Genomic DNA, 23,440 nt, shown 5'->3' with positions numbered 1-23,440 from the left:
AAATGATTAATGAAAATCCGGAAGGAAATAACTGTTAATTGAAATGATGCCACGGCAAATTTGTGCCTTCTTCAAAGGTGTTTATCAAATTTCTGTTTGGCCAAACACTGTAAAACACCTGCTAAGAGGCTGAAATGGTTGTTAAAATTAAAAAAATGTTTTTCTATTATTTTATATTTGTTTATCATTTAATTTACCAATAGCCTCTCAATGCCAAAAGGTCACTAGTGAACTTTATGTGGAATCAGAACCTGTTTAGTTCAAATTATACCAAATTAACAGAACATAAAGGCAAAAACCCCATAAAAAGAACTGATTTTAAAGGTAACAGCCTCTTCTCCAACCCAATTCTAATCGCACCTCTAAGTGGTTTGTTAACAACATGGTAGATGCCAAGAGGTTAAATAAGTCATGTTCATTTGGGAGATGTCATACATGTTTTGTTTCAGTTGGTGAATACACTGCAAAACTTGTTTTTTCCTATTCATAGAGCATAGAGCAGAAATAAGAGATTTATTCTGGAAATTACACATGCTATCTTTGCTGTTTGCCTTTTTCCACCTTGCAGACGTTCATGAACCCTCTGCTGGAAGCCGTTTTATCCACCACATCTTACCCATATTCACGACATGACACATGGCGATAACTTTGTTCACTATTGTGTCGTTTTTGTTGCAACAGAAAGCCGGGACTCAAGAACAAATGCTGTAAAAAGCCTTCTCTTGTATACATTTCAAAGCATGTAGGGCAGAGCTTGTACAGTTTCAGTTTGTTTCAACGCACATCTTAGGAAAGTTCTGTCAGCACAGGATAGAGGAAAGTAGGATGATGATGTTGAAGGAAAGCACAGGAAGCCGTGGCGTGTTAAGAGTGATGGCAGCAGATGGCTGGGGTCGCTTCTTCTGGCGTGGTCCGTTACACAGCGGTGTGTTACAGCAGCTGATGCAGACCGAGTTGAGCTTCCCGGTGCAGAACTGCTGGTAACCAGAAGAGGCGATAAGACAAGCTCCAGATGAGGCACAGGACTTTCGGTAGTGCACACCTGAAATGAGGACATAAATGGATGCATTAGGCTCGTAATGAGAGGATTAAAGCTTGCGATGGAGATGGGTAACTGGGAATTTGTTCTTTCATCTACTTGAAGGAAAACATGATTACAACACCTCTTTTACAAACAACTCTTAACGTAGCCAAGTCATTACACTTAGCTGTCCTGTGCGTCTTTGAAAAACACCTTCAAGTGTGTAAATAACTGCAATTGTGAACAAAAATTAATAAATTACTGCCTGTACTTTTTCCTTTTAACATCTGTTTTCACTTGAATCAGTAACCAGCGACTGATATAGAAAAGCCAGCAACCAGCAGCGTTGATGAGGTGTTTAAATTATTGTATAGGAAAATCTGATTATGAAGATATATATACTGTTTGCATGCAGCAAATCTAAAACATAAACTAGAGGTCTAAGGGTGAAATGTATAGAGAACTGTTTTGTGTGGTCAATAATATGGAATTAGTAAGAAGATGTCATTCCCTGACCAACATTTTGGAGATGAAATGTTAGCATTACACAGTAGCTAAATATCACATATCGTTAATATCATAGCACACATTAGCTAATGAAATAATTTGGCCAGCTAACGCACTTTAATTTGTTCTCAGGATTTTGGCAGCAGTTTAGCCTCCGATCCTGATCAGACTATTTGTTTGACTCTCTCGCTTTAACTTAGCTAGGTTATGTGAATCTGTTGACCATTAGATCATAATGTAAGCATACAAAATAATTTAAAACTGATGAGATAAGTTTAAAAAAAGCACTCGGCACAGTATTTTGCCAAGTGAGACAGCTTATGTGTCTGTGGCTGTCTTACAGTTTGTCTGAGGAAAATGTTAGCCAGCCAGAAAAGACAGATCGTAGTTGGTTGGATCATGAAAACCAAACCACAGAAAGTCTTTAAACAGAAGTGGCAACTACTACAATCGTTTTTCAAACCTAGCAAAGCAGACTTTTTTTTTCAAAATTTCCAAATCCAAGTTGTTTTGTGTGCGTACATCTCCCAAAGTAGTTTTTAGTGATAATTTAAAAAATATTTGCTCCACCACCAACTCCTCATGGGTATAAATTTTGAATTTTTGTGCTTTAAAAGATAAAAACTTTGCACAGTTAAAAAATTGCATCCATGAACACACAAAAATAGAAGAAAGACAAATCAACAGTGACTATCTCACAACCTGCTCTAAGAGAACGTGTTGTACAATATGTTCACATACTGACAGTGAAAGCATTAAATACATTTAACAATCAAAATTAATGACGCACATTGAATTATTAGATTGTATTGTATCAGACTGTAAAGAGTTCCATCCAAGCTTGTTCATTTGTTTTGTGAAGGAGAACTTTATGAGAGAACGTTTTCGACCTTGAGGCAGTGTCCAGTTCACAATAAATACATCCAGTATAATAAAATATCTTTAAAACTATATTTACAGACATTTCAAGTGACTGCATTCGATGTTTAAAGTTCTTCTGAAAAGCATTTCAGGCACAGTTTTATATGAAGTTATAAAAACAAAATAATCCACATTGCAATAAAAGCCAAGGGGAATAAAAGAGGGTAATTTTTTCCACATATTCTTTCGCTGTATACACGGACACGTTATTTATTTATCCAGAACAAGTCAGAGGCGTTTATGAGATTACTTGGGGGAGGCTTTAACATTTTAGTGACATTTTCTTTTAAAGAAATTTAGAAATCAGACCATGAACTTCCAGTAACCCCTGTAATATTTCACTCCTCTCTCCACCCAAGTGAAACTGATGCAGGTGTAGTAACACCCAAAGATCTGTACGCTCATTTAAATTGTGCATCCTTCCATGTTTTCTACACTGCAAATATCAGTGGAGGTCCCCGAAGGTGCAGACTAATCCAGGGGAAACACAGTGTGAAATGTTACAGAGCTCTGGAGGGAAAGGTCTCATCCTCTCACAAAGCCTGCAGATTAAAATCTGACTGAAGCCCTGTTTACATTTTGAATTTTAGCTGCTGAGAGTGTGAATAATGTGAATGTCTAAGTTGTGGGATAAAATTGAGGCAGAGGCAGCCAGAAGGGGACAGGGGGGGGGGGGGGGGGGGGGGTCAGAAGGGGACAGGGGGGGGGGGGGTCAGGTTTGGAGTCTTCTCCCACCCCCATTCTCTGCGGCCTGCTGGAGCGGGAGGGCTAGTAGGAGGAGTTGGCCGTCCGACTGCGGTCTGGGGTGTGGGGCCTCCCTGCTGCTGCGGAGTCGGGGTGGTCTGCCTCTCCCCACCGCAGGGAAAAGGGTAACACCACCTGGGTCTGGGTGCAATTCCCCCCTCCAGGGGCAAGGGTACCTAGACCCGGTTTGTAGAGTACGCTTGGGGAGTGTGATTGTGTGTACAGCGTCTCTTTATGTCTGTCTCCACGTTGGTTGAGTGTGGAGTGAGTGCATATGAGAGCATGAGGGTGGGAATGGATGTTTGTGTCTGTGTGTGCCTGTATGTCTGTGTCTATATGTCAGGTTGGGTATCAGACGCCACCTCTCTGGGGACACCTCAGGCCCTCCAAGGTTTGGAGGCCTATCTCCACCCACCACCACTTCCCCTGCCGGTGGCGGACTCCCTCAGGTGTCGGTGTGTTGGTGGTTCTTTGTGTCTGGGGGTGGGCGTCCGGGTACACACCGGCTCACTCCTTGGCGGCCGCTTGTCGGGGCCTGGGGCCTGGGGCTCGCTCGGGCCCCTTTGGAGGTGGGGTGCCCCCGGCCTCTCGGCCTGGGGCTCGGTCACTCAGGCGCAGCTGGGGGCCGGCGGAGCTCACGGGCGCGTCACTGCAACTCCCCCTGGCTTCTGCTCCGCGGCTGCTGGGCGAGCCCTCATCTGGGACTCTCCTCAGCTCTTACTGGAACAGTGGCGCGGCTGCCCCTCTGTTGGTCTTCCATGGTCTTTTGTGTTCTGGGGGCCTCTGGATGTCTGGAGTTTTGATCTCCTCCATACCCGCTTCACACCCTGGAGGACGGGGCTGTGGCCCCCCCACACTCCCTAGCAGATCATTACATGGAGAAACCTTTGGAATGCAAGCATGCTGATCCACACAGGTATGCACACATGGGTATTCACAGACGCGGACTAAAGCTTTCTTGGCTGCTACCTCAAAGCACACTGTGCGCTGTCTATCTTGCGTGCTGCACAATATCGTTTATTATTTAGTAAATATTGATATCTATGGCTAGCTAGTTTATTGTGATGGTGCTTTGTTTTCTCTATTATTATGTTGCTCTTTGTTGTTTGCTGTCTCCTCTGTTTGTTTTTTTTTGTTTGTTTTTTTTTTTTTCTCCATACAGGTGACCCAGGAGTTCTTTTTTTTTTTTTCTCTCTCTCTTCCCCCCCCTTCTCACCGTCTCTTCTCCCCTTTGGTTTTCTTTCTTTCTCTCCCCCTCTTTCTCTCATTCATTCCCCCTGTCCTATTTATTAAAAAAAAAAAAAAAAAAAAAAAAAAAAATGAATTTTAGCTGCTGGAGTGTTAAAAACCAGGAATAACAAACCTGGAATAACACTGTGCGACAAGGGAAATGGAAAACTGACGATCTCTACACGAACATTCCCAAATAGCAATTACTAACATTTGCATGTTTAAAGAAAATATTTCATAGATCCCAGATCTTTTAATATTTTTATGTTATATTTATGTCATCATCATCATCATGAGAATGAAATGTTACATTCTCCATTTGTATTTATACATGGTCAAGTTCAACATATGTCCAGTATGCAACTTAATGGCCACCTAAATTTAAATTTTATTGGAGCCACCACCAAATATGGAAGGAAGAATGATAAAGTCCTTAAATATCACAGACATATAGTTTAACACAGCAGTCCCCAACCTTTTTTCCGCCATGGACCGGTTTAATGTCAGACAATAATTTTAACGCACCGGCCTTTAAGGTGTCGCTAAAATACCCTAAAATGTTATAGTAACACGTAAATATTTCTTTCAAAATAAGACACACAACTACAACACGGAAAAAGACCCAGGGAATCCGAGTTAACGATAAAAACCCTGAAAACCATGAACACACGAGCCTCAACTCTTGCAGCCCCGTACCAAACAACTCCCCGTCCATGGCCCAGGGGTTGAGCCTGTTGGTTTAACACACAATTCAATAGATTCCGATAAAGCTAAAGACATTTTTGACAACGCTCAGGACATCATCTAAAGCAGCGGTCCCCAACCTTTTTTGCTCCACGGACCGGTTTATGCCCGACAATATTTTCATGGACCGGCCTTTAAGGTGTCGCGGATAAATACAACAAAATAAAACTAGTACCGGTACCGAAAAAAAAAGAAAATTTATTCATAACACACGTGAAAAGACCAAGGAAAACCGAGTAAACGATAAAAACAATAACAAAATAACGCTGAAAACCGATAAAAGCCCTGAAAACTATACATTTCACACCTGAGCCTCAACTCTCGCGGCCCGGTACCAAACGACTCACAGACCGGTACCGGTCCGAGGCCCGGGGGTTGGGGACCGCTGATCTAAAGGATCTTGGAAAGAAAAGGGTCTGGATTTGCTCATTTAAATTGTGCATCCTTCAATTTTTTATACACTGGACATCGGGAACCCTTCTGCAAGCACTGCTAAATATTTTGTGGGCGTTGTTACTCATTCACATATTTTGGCTAACAAATTACCAGTTTGATTATAAATCATCAGCATGAGGATTTAGTTCTACATCTAAGGTGTGAAAGTAAGGTGCAATGACTATTACAACTGGGATCTCAAATTGTTGACCAACGAAATCAATACATGTACTGTGTCCCTTAAATGACGTTCAATATGACAGGTTAAAGGCATAGATTTTTTCTGAACTACTGGACATGGTGAGTTCAGGATAATCTTCAAAGCTGTCTTTATAACTTGGGTTTGGAATTCTTAATGTCAGGATGCGTCTACACGTACACGACTATTTTGGTAACTATAGCTTTTATTATGCGTTTTGGCTGTTTGTTTTTGATGTTTTGGATCCCTGAAAACTGACCTTTTGGAAAACTTCTGCCAGAGTTAAGAGTTTGGAAAACTTGGATTCGTTTAATTTGTGCGTGGGGATCCAAAGATTCAGCACTTCAATCTAAATTATGCTGTTGAGTTAATTTATGGCAAAAAGGGTGAAAGGATGAAGAGAGAAGAAGTCTAATGAGAATCAGCATGCTTGGCTGCACAGGGAGGACCGAGCCATCCAATAAGTGTCTGGAAACCCTTCAGCTACTCCTCTAAATGACTTTTTAACCAAAAAAAAGAGCGATTCACTGACACTTTAAAGAAGCACAGAACAGGATCAACGCTAATGCTTTTGTTTTGGGGTTTTTTGCCAGTGACCTTGACATGTGCAAAATAACAGTTCCTTACTGGAGACAGAGTGATGTGAGTCTGCTCTATAGAGTTTATTGTCCATTTAAATCAAACCAGACGAGGCAGTGAAATGAGATAGCGGATGTTATACGAGCTGAAGTAAAGATGTCATCGAGATAAATGGTCAGCGGGGACGGTGGAATTTCACAACAGATATTTTTGGTGAAGGATGTAGAATCAAGTAATTACCTAATTCAAAGGTGTGCAGAAGTCTAGTAGAAGAAGATGAAGTCTAGAGAAAGTGAGCATTTTGTATGACTTACAACCTTGACATTAGTGGTCCATCCATATACAGTGGATTACAAGTAGAGATGGCACGATACCACTTTTTTATGTCCGATACCGATATCATAAATTTGGATATCTGCCGATACCGATATGAATCCGATATAGTGTTTTTTAATCAACAAAACTGTTTTTTAAAATATCTTGCTGCATTTTGCAAGTCTGCAAGTTCATACTCAAGTTTAAAACAACAACTACACTAAAGCTATTCTGTTATACCTGTATACAAAAAAAAATATTTCATAGTTCAGCAATACTGATCAATCTAATAAACTTAAACCTACACCATCCTCCCTATTCTGGTATTTTAAAGAGTACTTAGCATAAATATTAAGCAACCTAACTAATAGGGTTCCAACTCCCAGCAACAACAAAAATAAATAAATAAAAAATAGGGAACCACCCCTCACGCTCCACCTTATGATGCTTAATCGACGTAATCAACCTTAATTTGATGAAGTGTGAAAAAAATGCACAGAAATCAATTATTTTTCAAGAAATATTAAATAGATTCAACATCTTTCTTCAACAAAATTGCAGACTGCACAGATGGTACCTTCCCAAAGTAAAAAGTACTATAGCTTACTAGGGTATATATATTAGACTTAATAGTCACTATATACAGTAATTGACTTCTATTCATTTTACATCAAATTAAAACTTTGGGTGTCAGATAATTATTTATTAAAAGCTCGACATTTTAAATGAGAATAAGAAAGAAAAGTATGTCTTTGTGCCCCCTTTTCCCTGTTCATGCCCTATCGGCCCCCCTGGCTAAACTTTGCTAGATCCGCCCCTGCACAGTTACCAGCGTCAGCTACGTAGAAAAAGATCCTCGAGTAGAAAGTAATATTAAATAAATTCTAACAACAGCTGATCAAGCTTAAACGTGCTGCTGTTGTTCAGCCGCTGGTTTCCTCTTTCTGGTGCAAAGTGGGCCAAAAGCAAACCAGAGACACGGACTCGCGACAGAAAAGCCGATCAGCTGATCGTTAAGCAGTTTCATGATTGAAGTAGCAGCCGGAGAGCGAGAGGCAGTCGCTCGTTAAGATTAACGCAGGAATGCTTTACAAACATTCAGAGATGGACTTACACACTTGCTTTACTTCTCTCGGGATAACTTTGTCGGAGATGAAATGCCGGGTTGCTAGCGAAGCTCCACATGCTATCCAGACCACCGACAGGTCCCGCATGCCACAGCCGCTCTATCACGTGACCACACTGCTCCGACGTGCTAACGTTCTGAGGTGAGTTACGGCGTGTTGCAAGTTTTGTGAGGTGCTTTCGTGATATTTAATGGATCGGATTACATTTTTTATTTTTCTCCGATATCCGATCCAGTAATTTAGGTCAGTATCGGACCGATACCGATACGTAATATCGGATCGGTCCATCTCTAATTACAAGTGGATCTAGTACTTCCATAATGCTTTTATCTATGTCTAAGCACTTTTCCATGCACTGATAAATACATCTGGGGTAACTTGTGGTTCCACATTTTGCCCAAAGATACTTCAAGATGTGACCTTAAAACAACCTATGAAAATCATCTCCATTTAATATATGCGCAACGGCAGCAATTTGCTAGCAACGCCATACGAACAAAGATGTGGGACCAGAGCAGTTAGCTGCTATCTTCAAAGCATCTTTTGTGTGCCAAGACAGCAAAACAGGAGTAAGGTGGAATCAGTCTGCTATTGAATCAGGTTGGCAGGTACATGCAGTCTGTTTGTGATAATCCTGTGCTGTGATTCGGTACATTGCTGAACTGTGGTAGTATCTGCATACTTTGAGTAAACAGAAATTCAATTCAGTCTAATAACTAATTACATTTAGAGTCAAACCACAGACTTGAAATTCAGAAGTTCCTCCACAGGTTGATGATTAAACTGCAGAATGAGGCACTCAGCAGCCTTTTATATTTGAGTGTATTAGATACTAACCAATTGGTGTTGAGTCCCCTATTGAAAATGTCACCAACACAGATAGCTGCTACAAGTACTGTTCGTCATTATATTAGTTTGCAACCACTCACACACTGATTCCAGTTGTTTGCAGTTGTCTGCAAACCTTTGGGAACCTGTCTATGAGTAATAGCAGAAGGCTAAGTCGGTCTGCGATGCTCTGGAGATAAGTTGCCTCGGGCGAAGCAAGATGTGCAACTGCTTTTCTTTCGCATGCTCAACCTCTGGACGACCAGTTTCTCATCAACAGCAATTTTTTTTTTTTTTACTAAATAATATTCAATGGAACCACTGATTTTTCCTTGTTACAAAGAAGTTAGTGTCCCATTTTTACTACTTGGCTGGCTGACACACAGTTGTTACCCAACAACAACCAGCACACTGACCATTAACAAGTCCTGAGGCTTCAAAACGTGAAGTCCAAATGTCATGAACGAGCTCGTCTGGCTGTGTCCAAAGTTATATATACACAGCCTTACACATTTGACTACATGAAGCGGACAATGAATGTCAATATGGCTGAAAGAGTAGACACAGTCACAATACAGATGCAAATGCTTTTTTGTTTTCTCCAGGCACCGGCGTCACACACATTGTGCTGGTCGGTGTTCATTCCCTGCTGTTAAAGAATTCCACATCACATGTGGTCAAATACTGTTTACCATTCAGGATCACTGCAGCCTGCTCAGTTTGCTCTGTGATAAAACATCCAAATTCATGAGCTACACAAGTAACCACACAGTGTGCAAAAATGTATGACCTGTAATTTTTCCTTTTAGAAATAATAATACATTTTAAAGTCCTTTAAATAATGGTTCACAAAACCTCACCCTGACAAACTTCAGCAGCCTCGCTCCCTCGATTTAACAGAATGAATGTAAACTTCCGAGAGTAACCACAGTCTCATTTCATTTTCTCTGATACAGTAAATTAACTTTTCTGAATAGCCGAAGCTAATTTAGATAAGCAGTGAAATCAGGCAGACACGGGTGAAGCCGCCATTGTCTCCATCTTGCTCCGTGATGCTCTGCGGTCTCTTTGTCGAGATGAGCGGTGGCTGGGTTGGGGTCATCAGCCGTCGTTACATAATCTGAACCGGCCCATTGACAGGAATTAGTCTGGTGTTACAGCTCTGAGTCATCGGGGCTCTAGGGTTATAATACTTTTACATTTTTCCATTAATTAAATAACTTTTATTTCATTTTGATGTCAGTTTAGTTTTGAGTTTGCTTGATTCAGTTTACTTTTTAAGATCTTGTGTTTTCATGTTTAATTCGTGTGAGTGGTATTTGTTGGGGCAGATGCTTGAAAGATTACCTCTGAATCATTGAAGCATAAAAAAGGTATTTAACTAAAGGGATGAACCAGTGTTGTGTTTGAACCCATTTTAAATTGTATCTTTAGGGATTTTGTTACTCTCAACCTGTTGCAAAAACATGTTACTTGTTCCAGTTTATTTAGTTGAATATGTGAAAAATGCCTAAGATAATAGAGTTTGACAGACACAAAATAGTATATTTGCAAAATGAAGAGGATTTACAAAGAGTTATTACCCCAAAATGTGGCACATATTGTCATGGTGTGCTGTGTCCTTACAAAATCTGAGGAAGCTGAAGAAGTGGAGGACAAAAGAAAGATTGTAGATAGGCCTAAAGACCTATCTACAATCAACAGTATCTGAAAGTGATTCTCCTAAGAAACTTTTGACTTTTGGACAGAATTGTATCTCTTTTAAAGAACAAAAACAGGAAATCCAGGAATTGCTCAGACTCAAATACTGTCAGTGAATTTCTTTTTTGGTGGTTACTTTTGAACCTGTGCACATAAAACTCAAAAACCTGTTCAGAGATGAGACACCGCAGCTTCAGGTGGTGAAATCAAACCTCCACAACAACAATAAAAAAAAAACAAGATGATTTTGTGCTCAGCCGGTGACATGTTAGTTATCTGCCTTCATCAACTGCCTAACGTGCTGCACTGCCACACATCAGCCACTGTCGTTTGATTTTCAGAGGAATCCGAGGGGGAATAATTGCGCTTATTCGTCTTGCCATCGCTGCTTCATTTAGTCAGCTGCCTCTGTGAAGATTTTACATGCTTAGTGTGACGGCAAGACTAAAGCGCGCAGCAGTGATCATCATCTATGGGCTGTTAAACATGTTTTTGAAGACAGTTTTAAGCAATAATGTTGCCCAGCTGAACTGCACGTTTTCATTTGTTTCCTTAGTAAAAAGCGTGCTGTTTTTCTTGTCTTGATCACTACAGCTGGATTAACTTACAAAGAGAAAAGTCGCTGGGTACCTTTTAATAGTCGTGATACAGGACTGTTTTATTATTATTCAAGATAGCCAGAAATCAATCCTTTCTCTGAACCTCAAATAATGGCAAATCAACTGAATAGCTAATTTTAGTTACTGAAAGGTGTAATTAATATTTTAAAGCAAAATGTTACCAGTAACATCTGTCCATTCATTGATACAGTCAGCTTCAAATTTGGCAAAAGTGTTGCTGATTACCTGAGTAACTGCAGTGCCAAATTTGAGATAATTTAGATGACCCTTTTTCATACTTTGGCTAAAAATTATTCTCCCCTTACTAAAAAAAATCAGCAAGTCCAACTCTGAATGGCAGTCTCACCAGTGTAAGACCTTGCTGCAAAATGATGGGTGACACACCTCCCCCTTGTCCCCTGCTTCCTCCATGGAAGGAGTGCCAGTGGGATTAATGAGACGCTCCATTTGGAATCAGTGTCTCAAGCCTTCCTCAGAATGCTGTTGGAGTTCTGCTTGAAGGTGGAAATTGAAGATCTCCCACTCACGTTCCTCCAGGTCTCTCTGTCATTGCATTGAAGTTATCCAGCACGACAATGGAGTTGCAGATGAGGCATCCTCTAGCACAACAACCAGGAACTCCAAGAAGACTGGGTGCTCCTGACTGCTGCTTTGCAAACAAGTGCAAACAACAGTCAGGACTTGTTACCAAATCCAAAGAAGCAACCTTATCATTCACCTAGAAAAACGTAAACATACTGGCAGCGAACCAAGGGGATAGTAGGAGACCCACCCCAGCCTCCTCTCATCGAGGGCAGCTCCAGCTTTTTCCAGGACACTGTTTCAGAGCCCGAGCTGTGTGTTGAGGTAAGTCTGAGTATATCTACCTGGTATCAGTCAACGTACCAGTTTGGGCTGCTTCCCTGCCAGAGCGGTGAAGTTTCACATACCAGTAGCTAACCTCAGCAGCTGAGGGTCGGACCTCCAGGGTGTCCCGTCACCCTACACACATCACACTCAAACCCTATAGCGCCACCTGCAGGCAGTGAGCTCCAAGGAAGTATTTTCACTTTCTTTTGTTGTGACATTTCCACATCAAAACCTTTAATTATATTATTATAATACTTTATCACTATCACCAGCAAAAATACTTTAATGGCAAACTTTCTTTGGTATGAGTTTGTGTGCCATTACACTAATCTACCGTCTCTTTGAGACTGCCTCTGAGGAGTTGCAGGGTGACCACTTTCATATCATTTATTACAGTAAATCGACTCCCCTCCATTAAAGGAGAAAGCTCTGAAATGAAAGGTGGCCCACTGGAGCGTGACAATCATCTCCTTTTTTAAATACACGGGCGATAAACATCCGTCTCCAAGCTAAAAGCACAGCCTTTTATGTTTTCTCAAGACATAATCAAAGGAGAAAGATGATTATAGTAATAGAAGACGGGAAGCAGAGCTTGTTTCATGCTGCCCAGCAGAAAAAACTGCCATCATAGGAAAAGATGTTTGCTCTGCATGTGGTTTTTGTTTAACAGGGATAGTTTAGGGCTGTTCATCGGGTGGGGGGTCCTTCCCTTTTCATGAACTAGCTTTTCATTGGTTTATGATGGAAAACAAAAGGCAGGCATCAGGTGAGAGTTAAAAATGAGATAAATTACTGGAGTATAACGGCGTGAGGCTGTCAGACAAACACAAGTATGGTATCTAAATGTAGGCACAAAGGAGCAGCTGATATCTCACATGGCAAAATGAGCCCTAAAAGTTTACCCAGAATGCACTTTTTCAAGCTTTGTCCAATGAATTATCAGAAAGAAGTTTAAACCCCCGTTCTCTGCGACCTGCTGGAGCGGGGGGGCTAGGAGGAGGAGTTGGCCGTCCGACTGCGGTCTGGAGTGTGGGGCCTCCCTGCTGCTGCAGAGTTGGGGCGGTCTGCCTCCCCCCACCGCAGGGAAAAGGGTAACACCACCTGGGTCTGGGTGCAGTTCCCCCCTCCAGGGGCAAGGGTACCTCGACCCGGTTTGTAGAGTACGCTTGGGGAGTGTGATCGTGTGTACAGCGTCTCTTTATGTCTGTCTCCACGTTGGTTGAGTGTGGAGTAAGTGTATATGAGAGCATGAGGGTGGGAATGGATGTTTGTATCTGTGTGTGCCTATATTTCTGTGTCTATATGTCAGGTTGGGTGTCAGGCGCCACCTCTCTGGGGACATCTCAGGCCCTCCAAGGTTTGGAGGCCTATCTCCCCCTACCACCACTTCCCCTGCCAATGGCGGACTCCCTCAGACATCGGTGTGTTGGTGGTTCTTTGTGTCCGGGGATGGACGTCCAGGTACACACCAGCTCACTCCTTGGCGGCCGCTTATCGGGGCCTGGAGCCTGGGGCTCGCTCGGGCCACTTCGGAGGTGGGGTGCCCCCGGCCTCTCGGCCTGGGGCTCGGTCACTCAGGCACGGCTGGCTGCCGGCGGAGCTCACGGGCGCGTCACTGCAACTCCCCCTGGCTTCTGCTCCGCGGCTGCTGAGTGAGCCCTCATCTGGGACTCTCCTCAGCTCTTTCCGGGACAGTGGCGCGGCTGCCCCTCTGTTGGTCTTCCTTGGTCTCTTGTGTTCTGGGGGCCTCTGGATGTCTGGAGTTTTGATCTCCTCCATACCTGCTTCATGCCCTGGAGGACGGGGCTGTGGCCCCCCCACACCCTCTAGCAGATCATTACATGAAGGAACCTTTAAAAAAAAACAAGCGCGTCCATGCTCACAGGTGTACACACGGGTGATCACACCCACAAACTACACCCTTTTTGGCTCCTACCTCAAAGCACACTGTGTTCTGTTGATCTTATGTGCTGCACAATAATGTTTAACATTTAGTATTTACTGTCATATTCCCATATATCATTGTGATGTTGTTTATTCTATTACTCTTGTTCTCTTCTGCTTGTTTTCTTTTTTCTTTCTCAGCAGGTGACCCAGGTGATTGATAGATGCATTTTTTTTTCTGCCCGTTCTGTTGGTTTTTGCCTTTTGCCCTTCTCCCCCGTCCCTCTTCTCAGCTGTTTCTCTTTCCCTCTTTCTTTCTCCCCTTCTTTCCCCCAGTCAAGTCTGTCCCGTATTCAGTAAGTGAAAATAAAATGAACAATAAAAGGTGAATCAAATGGACCGTTACGGCAAGGCTGGGATAGTCAATTTGGTAAAGTAAATCCGTTGGGCATCTTTCTTTGCCTTTAGACAACAATTCTGATGGCAAAAGAGCCAAACGGGACAGGCAGAAAAAAAAAAAAAAAAAGAAGTTTAAACATTGATGCTTGTTCTATTAGGTCCAGGTCAAACATTAACCTGGAACATTTTTCAGAATCTATGATCATTGCCATCACAATGAATGCTGGTTACAGAAAAATCATGGTGAACAAAAAAAGCAGATTTTGGCTCTAGACTGTGCCTCTGAAGGGGGTGTAAAATTGTTCTTCAGGCCTGAAAATTTCCTTCCTTTCTAATCTGCCTTTAAGAAAGCAGATGATTGTTTAACGCCCTCCAGATACAGAAGCACTGATCTTCAAGCCCCAGCCGAGGATGTGCTCCTACATCTGCACTGAGGAGCATGCAAAGTCGCACACTTGTGGCGGAAATCTCACAGCAAGTGTACTGTGTAAGAATCATACAGCTGCACAAATTTCCATTCTTATCACTTGTACACGTCGCTCGGAGGTGCCGTTGCTATTGTGAATCCATCTATTGCACTGCAAACAGCGATAAGGTGCGGTCAGTCGGATTCCCGAGCTCTCCTTGTACTCGCAGAGCAGCATTAATGATAACACTGCGAGATAAAAGCCGGGACGTACATGAGCATTCATGCAGAAATTTTCTTATTAAAGAACTGTCGACACCACAGTGCAGCGAGCTCGCCCTTTGAATTGGGATCCACATTTCCAAAGACAGGAACTTATTGAGTTTGCTCATCAGCTGTAGAGAGAGAGAGAGAGAGGGAGTAACAACACCACCCGCCCGCATGCATGCACGCCTCCAATTTCCACTGGTTATTAAAATGAAGGACACCTCAGGGAGAGCGACCTTTAGTGCCCGTGCTCTCACTAGTAGATAGGCATGTAAACACTGCAGGGTTTTTGTGGGATTTTCTGTGCGTTCCTGCTAACTTCAAGTCTGAATAGCCTTTACTGAACACGGTCAAAGCAGAGTGTCAGCTCGCTTTTTAAATGACATTGAAACCTTCATAACAAGGTTGCACATTCTTTATTCCGAATAATGTGAGCCGAACAAAAGCGATGCAAATGCACAACTCTGAAAAGAAAGCAGCTGCAAAACATGTTGAATAAGGGGGAGAGAATCCAAGCCGCCATGTCCAACCAGCACCTGAAACCGCAGATCACAGATACTGTGGGTCTCTACGTCACTGAACTTCAAACACTGAAACCACAAGCTGGATATAAACGATGGACTGTGGCTGCACTGCATAATGTTTTTTTTATTTTTAAACTATCACTCACATAAAACTTTATTAGGGACACCTGCTCATTTCTAACACCACACCAATTTCTAATAAGCCAATCACGTGGCAGCAAGTTAACGTGTATGTAGACATGATCAGAATGACCAGTTTTGAGCTGGTAGGAAGGCAACGGCAACTCAAATAACTACTTATTACATTCAGGGTGTGCAGAAGAGTTTCTTTGATTGAGGATGTTTTCTCAGCACACTTTGTCTCTTAGCACCTGCTGAGCATTGTTTAAACACCACAGCCTCCTTGAGTGTTGCTACTGACCGTGTCCATCCCTTCATGACTACACTGTTCCCATCTTCTGATGGCTGCTTCCAGCATGATAACACACCTCAGATCATCTTAAACTGGTTTCTTGAACATGGTGTAACAGGAAAGTCACATCATGGATTTGCAGTAACTGTGTGATGTTATCATGTCAACATAGATCAAAATCTTAGAAATGTTTCCAGCACCTTGTTGAATCTGTGCCATGTAAGTCTCAGGATCATGTTATTTCTTCCAGCAGTGTTACTTGGTAAATGGCCTGTATTTGTATAGCGCTTTACTTAGTCCCTATGGACTCCAAAGCGCTTTACACTACATTCAGTCACACACACATTCACACGCTGGTGATGGCAAGCTACATTATAGCCACAGCTGCCCTGGGGCGCATTGACAGAGGCGAGGCTGCCGGACACTGGCGCCACCGGGCCCACTGACTACCACCAGTAGGCAGCGGGTGAAGTGTCTTGCCCAAGGACACAACGACCGAGACGGTCTGAGCCGGGGCTCGAACCAGCAACCTTCCGATTACAAGACAAACTACCAACTCTTGAGCCACGATTGCCCCCCAATACACCTTTATTCATCTTTTTATCATCATTTTCATCCCTGAGATGCTTCAGCTGAATACATTTTGGTCCTACTTCATGATTATTGTCTATAAAGGGAAGTTTCCATTGGGTAAATGATGACTGAGTGGATGAGTGGACTCCTTTCTCCGGTTTTGTTAAGATAAACATGATCGTTCAGATTCTTTGGTCTCGTTAGTCCACTGGATTAAATTGGTGGTCATAATAAACTCAGGATGAACATACTCCGAGTTTATTGAGCTAACTGATCAGCTTTTCTAGAACTGAAACAGTTGGTTTAACCTGTTCTAGCCTACAGCGCCCTGTTCACCCTCTTGTGTTTTTAGACTCCAGTGCTGATCACTTCCTGTTCCCTCTTCCCTTTTTCCACTTCGCTCCAGCTCTTTCCTTATTTCCCCTCCAAGTCCATAAAACTCTTCTTTCTTTCACACGACCTCAATTACTTACAGGCCAGCACACTGCTAGCAGTGTATCTGCAGGGAGCTGATATCGTCCGAAGCGTCAGATCTGGCGGTTTATCTGTCAGGCTCTGTTGGATTATAATTCGCAGGATATGAGGTGTAGAAAAGTCTGATCTCACACAAAGGACACAGCTGTCTGTGTATGCAAAACATCTCTCTCTCACATGAAAATGGCACAGTTTATATCCATGAAAGCTGCCCCGCAGCTAAGTATTTCATCCTCTAATGATAGTTGTAGTGTGGCGAGGGCCCTGTCCTCGCTGACCTCAGATCAGTTTGATTTCAGCTGACGGCGGTGGCGCCTGGAGAGCTGTCTTTCTCCTGTCTTTGCATAAAGAGAGGAGCCTTAAAACATGCCAGAAATACAAACTGTTTCTTTGGCGTCACTTCAAAACGGCCTTTTGTTTACAAGATTTCCTCCGGCTGCCTAAGCGCCCACCAACACAAACACGCTAATCCTGCCTGGAGACACGGGGAACAGTTGTGCGCTCTGAATTCTTAGTTTATATATTTGAGTTTGGGATTCTATTAAAGTTTTACTGTAAAGCTCCACATAACCACGCAGATCCAATCCGCTACACCAAGGTCATGACCTACCGTCCTCCTTCACCAGGACCTCCTTCTGGCACATGTCCTGCACGTTCACGGTGCAGTTGACGATGAACTCTGGCGTGGAGCAGTCGTGCGTCATCTCACACTGGTAACACTGGATCTGCAGAGCCAGCCCTGAAACACACACAGAAACCCCCTCATTCACGATAACTCACCCCAACAAGGTCCTCGACACTGTTTTTTCCTCCAGCTTTATCATGAAAGTTTCACCTCAAAGTGGAGTCAAGTTTTACTTTGTTAAATATTCTGCCTTTTACTCGCGCTGTTTCAAATCTGTGTGACAGATAATGCTCAATTATTTATCTGCCTTGCTGCTGGTACGTTTATCTTAGCAGCACATTTCATCATGTCTCCCTTTGATAGCTCATATTTGTCCATTTCCACAGTGAAGCTGACTTGTTTACGCCGAGTGTCCTTCAGGGGGCTTATTTACTGGGAGCGAAGGATAAACAGATTTCCGGCAGAAATCCAGTGCAGGTCATGAGCACGCTAACCTGAATCTATTTTTCATAACTGAGAAGATATATTTTTAACAGAGCGAGTCACACGCTAGAGACGGGGATCAGTCACACAGCACCTTTCAAGTCTTACACATCACTAAAACACCACACCTCAGGATTATTAACATATGGGAAAAGTGTATAGGCTACACATAGATCCTCATGTCTCTGTGGCTGACTGACTCATGGATCATCTCCCTGCTCGTTCCTCAGGCTCCTCTCATGTTGTGTTTTAACTACAGGTTATTTTTAAAAAAAATTCTATAAAAAGAAGAGTCATGGTTTTGGATAATTTCATGTTTTTGTCTTTTTCTATCAGTTTCATCTCCTCTCTTTGGTGATTTTCAATTTCAGCTCAATTTTATTTATACAGCGCCAAATCACAACGAAAGATGCCTCAAGGGGCTTTGTATTGTAAAGTTGCTACAATAACGCAGAGAAAACCCCAACAATCACACAACCCTTTTTAAGCGACCACTTAGCGACAGTGGGAAGGAAAAACTCCCTTTTTCCAAGGACAAAAGCTCTGGCAGATGCAGGCTCAGGGAGGGGCGGCCACCTGCTGCAGTCAGGGGTGACCAAGAAAATTTATGAACGTTGAAAAACAAATAGTTACAAGTAGGGGAAAACTTTCATTTCATAGAGTTAAAACGCTTTTTAGAGTTTATATGATCAGACTTTGATGGATGTGTTTGATACTTTGAGTCTACAAGCTGTGATTAAGCTGTATTTCTAATGTAATACCTGTTCCTGCTGTCTCCAATAAACTTCATTGGATGAGCTGTATCACCACACTGTCTTAAGAAAAGCCCGGTCTTTTGTTGATAACCATGAACAGCCTCCTTTAATCTTGAATTACTGCTCTCAGGATGAGGTTATAGGACGCCTCTAGCTATCATAAAGGTGTATAAAGGGTCATTTGTGCCCCCCAAAAAATCAGTATACTGAATAATAACATGGTGGGATGTATTTCTATAGTTGTATAGTTCTATAAATGCATAAGTATGAATGTGGGCTGACACCCATTATTTTGTTTTTATCATAAATTCACTGATTTGTGCCTTTTCTCATTAATGAGACAATAAAGTTATTCTACTCTATTCTATTTTCCTTCTATTGTGCCTCCAGCACATGCGTTCCTTACAATATAAACTACAGATTTTAAAACATTAAAAACTAAACTGAAACAAGCAAACCTACTGAAAATGAATTAAAAAAACATAAAAATTAAACAAAACACAACTAGAAAACACCCAAAGCAATAACAGCTGTGTTGCCTGTTCCACATCTGGACTGTTTGCCACGCTGCCTGTTTCTCAATAAAAGTGTCTCCTACATTTGGATCTTCTCGGACAGCCACACTTTGATCCTGCCTGTTCGAAGATGGCATCCTAATAACCCTGATCACCGGCTGGACTGGATGTTCAGAGGAGCACCGCCGTAATACGAAATCCACTCCTGGAGTGGAGATTCATGTTGCAGCAGCAGCGCAGGTTTAGATAAACTACCTCTTTAATGAGAATGATTTGATACTAGAAATATTCTGAAATGTAAAAGTACTCACTTCTCTTTTATTTTATTTGGCTGTTGTGCAAATATCCATGCATGTGAACATTTACAGGTATAAATACATATGTATGTAATGTGTGGGTACACATGCTTCCATATACAAGTCTTGCTCGGCATTTTTAAGTGCACATGCATTTGTCCCTACACAATAAAAGCATGAAAGACCACCACGACATCACTAGTCTAGGTCTTTTCTTCTTCAGCAGTTTTAATCTCAGAATGTCAATTATGAGTTACAGGATTTTTTTGTATCAGGCAGCAGCTGCATGCGTCTCCTTTAGTGCTGTGGACATGGAGGTGGGGTAGTAACCATGAAGGATCCTTTTCTTCTTAAAAAGTCTAAAAACCAGGTGACTTATTGTGCACTTTTTATTTTAGAAAGGCTGCTGATGTTGCTGACTAACCCTAAGGAAAAGCTGCCTCTCCTCCTTGTTTTAGATAAAAAACACGACAATGTACAATGTATTATCCTGTTCTGAATCAACCTCTCGGGCACCTCTGGATCATTTTCAGCAAGTGTTTTTCTGTCTTCTTGTACTTCTACTCGAACTATACTGGGTGCTGGTGCTTCTTCAGTGTGTCAGAACAGTGATCCTCAAGCTTACTTTTCATTTTCTGAAAGTGGAAGAGTCCAGGTGGCGAGCAAACACTGTGTTTTTCAAATCCTGTGTTTTCAACGTGGCTCCACAGTGCACATGGTTTCCTTCTCCGTGCGACACCTCGGGGTTTCACTGTAAAACTGTGCGATGACAGTCTGACCCCAGGGGATGGATTCACGGTGCACAAACCCATGAATGCAGGAAAAATGATGAGCCTGCTCCTGGTCTTGCTCCTCGCTGCCTTCAGGCATGGAAAGCGTGCACTGTAGATCCAGCTCTCATCACCTCCACATGAAATTCAGGTCAGTTTGAAACAAAGGTTGATGTTTGCACTCGATGTTGCTGGACCAACATTCAGTATGGTGTATTGGAAAAAATGTGATGCATCATTAATCCTGTAAAATAGTTATTATGCTACCTCTGTCTGTCTAATAGACAACACATCCTAATACTATTCATAGTAATATGCTATTTAAACATTTCCTCTTATTTTCGAACCACTAAGATATGAAACTCCAAAAGAAAAACTGATTACTATGTTCTGGCTTTTTGGTGGGGATTGCACAAGAGGTGCAGCACAGTAAGATCGGTGCTAGTGTACTCCAGCACGTTTACTGAAGGACTGCACTGAAGCACAGCATAAATGTAGTCTGTTTAAATGTGCTTTGTTTAAAAATTAACTGAAACTAGCAGAAAAATATGAAGAAACAGCAGCTGTAGTGTGATGTCCATGATGTGCTCCAGAGATGTTTGTATGATTTTGAAAAAAGGCCAGGCTGTACTCTCCAGTAATACCACTATCAGCCACAAGGTGGTGCAGTGTGTCAGAGTCAAAACTGCACAGCGTTACTTTTAACTAAACTTCTGGACAAGAATCAGGGTATTTTTATGCATAGCCTTATTTTGGTAGCATAAAACAGAAATGGTCTCTTTAAATTAGCAAAACATAAATATTTTTAAGAAGAATTTAATGATGGTTGGGATGAACAACTTTATCGCAATCACTTTTTTATCCAATTGTGTTTTCTTTTTTTTCCTTTTGATCTATTTTGTTTTATTGTTTCCCATTTGTGATCTGTTCTTTTGTGTAAATTTTTTTAACTTATTAAATACATTTGTTTTCTATATACATGTTATTTAACTACACTTTATTTAAACAAATTTGTTAAAACTTGCTAGAGAAGGTAAACATTAAGTTAAACATAGCAAACATATTTTAGGGTATTTTTGGCAAAATAAGATGTAGAACTCAATAAAATAAAATGCAATATGAAAAAAAATCTTAAGAAGGTAAAAATTAATCTGAAATCAAAATAAGTCAAAATAATCAAATAAAATCTAAATAAAAATAAAAACTTTTAAGTAATTTGATACATAATTATCTGTTTAAGTTCTATTGAATGTGCTGTAAGGCATAGATATTCAGATTACAGCAGTACAATGTGTAATCTTGAAAAAAAAAACTATAGTTTTTTTTTAACCTTGCACTGAATTTACTAAAATGTACTATTTATGGAGATGTGTATAAAAATAAATACATGAATAAAAAACAATGTTCTGGCAGAAAATTACAAGAACATTTTCTGTTTTAACATTTTTCTAAAATGTAACTTATCTTTAAAATGCTGCCACCTCGTGGCAAAGGCTTTCATTACATTTGTGTTGAAGGTTTTTACTAAAAGTACCTTTAACAACTTCTTTGCTGGACAACTTGATCATAACTGTACTGCACATTGTACTCCGTTCATTTATTTTATTTTATTATTTACTTTTTGTTTATTTAGTAATTTGCATGTTTTAAATATGAATATATATGATGCTGAGTTTTATAGTTAAAACTAAATCCTGTCCACTTAAAACATTAAAGTGATATACACATTAATGAGCCAATAGTAATGTCACGTATGTACGACTGTACCTTTGTACATACTGAGTACTTTAAGCATATTCTAGGCAGAAACTTTTGTTCTATTAAACAGGACTGCGACTTTTACTTTAATACTTTTAAATGAGTTATTAAATTTTCAAAAATCGCTGTTTAAAGAGTCGTGCAGACATTTTGCACGTTATAAATCCGTATGAGAGCTGCACGTGCAGCTGAAAAACATCCTCTGTGTTTATTTCTGATGAAAATTTCTGTTTTTGCGTCTTTTTCTCTTCCTTTCCAGACCCTGGAGAGGCCCCTGACTCTGCTCTCTCTCTCCGCCTAAACTTACCTGGATCGTTTCATGCGCACCGGAGCGCACAGTCCGCGCGTGCAGACTGAGCCTCCTACAGTAATAAAGGTTTAATGTGAGTAAATCCACATCAGTCTCATTAGAAAAAGGAGCAGAGAGCCTCCCGGTTTGTCTCCCACCAGCGAACAGCCTCCATACCTGAGCCGAGGAGCAGCAGGAGCAGAGAGGAGAGCGCGAGGAGCCGCATCGTCCGCGGATCAGTAAGACTCCGCACGGGAGTCCGACAGACGGAGGCGCGCCAGCTCGGAGGTGCGGACACGGAGCAGCAGCGGGCAGCCTGGCATGGTGAGCCTGACGCCTCCCGCGCGCCTCCAACGCGCTTTTATCCTTCTTGCGCACGCACACAGGCGCGTGCACGGAGACACTGCGCACCACGTGGTAAAGAAACTTTAACCATGTACCTTCTCACTCTCCTCCTCCATCACCTCCTTTTCTTCTCCTCTATTTACATTCTCCTAGTCTTCTCGTCCTGGTTCTTTCTTCCTTTCCTTCTTTTCCACCTAATTCTTCTTTTCCTCTTCTGGATCAAAGTTCTTCACCAGCCACTTCTCCTCCTCTTCCTTTTCCTAGTCATCTCTTGTCTCCTTCTTAGCTCCTGTCTCCTTCTCCTTCTCAGTCTCCTACTCCTCCTTTTTCTTCTTCACAAACTTCTCATCATCTTCGTATTCTTCAACTGTCCCTCCTCTTCCACCTCAGGAATAAAGTTCTGCTTCACCAGCTTCTTCTCATTGTTAGTACTATTCACAGTAGTAGTAGTAGTAGTACTAGTAGTATGTGGATATTTTCTCACCTGTGTTCAGTCTCATTCATCACGGGAATCAAACATCGACTTACTGACATAAATAATTAAAGTTTTCACTCTTCCAGCTGCCTTAAATCCCTCTGATGGCTCCTAATAACAACAGTCTCATATTTATGGCTCATTATTAAACAGAAATGAGGCGATAAAGTGTCACAGATTTAGTGCTTTGACCTCCAAAGTCCCTACTCAGATTTATTAATCTCATGAGTTATAGGAATCACTTCGCCAAAAGTTTTAGCTCCATTTCAGACTTTGACCCAGCAAATGATCCACAAACACTGGATCAGAGGTCGGAGGTCACGGGTACAGTTTGTGGAAAGCTTCATTCAAACTATGATAAAATGGCACC

At 41.7% G+C, this 23,440-nt stretch overlaps 1 protein-coding gene across 1 annotated transcript; it reads right to left on the bottom strand.

The window, feature by feature from the left end:
- Nucleotides 1–800: 800 nt before the first annotated feature.
- On the bottom strand, nucleotides 801–22,476 carry LOC146616542 (ly6/PLAUR domain-containing protein 1-like). Its single transcript, XM_085374775.1, has 3 exons — nucleotides 22,428–22,476; nucleotides 17,370–17,498; nucleotides 801–1,042 (listed from the first exon to the last, which is right to left on the bottom strand). The coding sequence occupies exons 1-3, from the start codon at nucleotides 22,474–22,476 to the stop codon at nucleotides 801–803; spliced, it is 420 nt and encodes a 139-aa protein (XP_085230901.1).
- Between the last annotated feature and the right edge of the window lie 964 nt (nucleotides 22,477–23,440).

The sequence above is a fragment of the Diplotaxodon limnothrissa genome, linkage group LG16, assembly GCF_057381915.1.
Source record: "Diplotaxodon limnothrissa isolate DT_005_m linkage group LG16, D_limnothrissa_male_GT1.1, whole genome shotgun sequence".
Taxonomy (NCBI): domain Eukaryota; kingdom Metazoa; phylum Chordata; class Actinopteri; order Cichliformes; family Cichlidae; genus Diplotaxodon; species Diplotaxodon limnothrissa.
The sequence above is the reverse complement of the archived record's forward strand: the minus strand, read 5'-3'. Positions and strand labels throughout refer to the sequence as shown.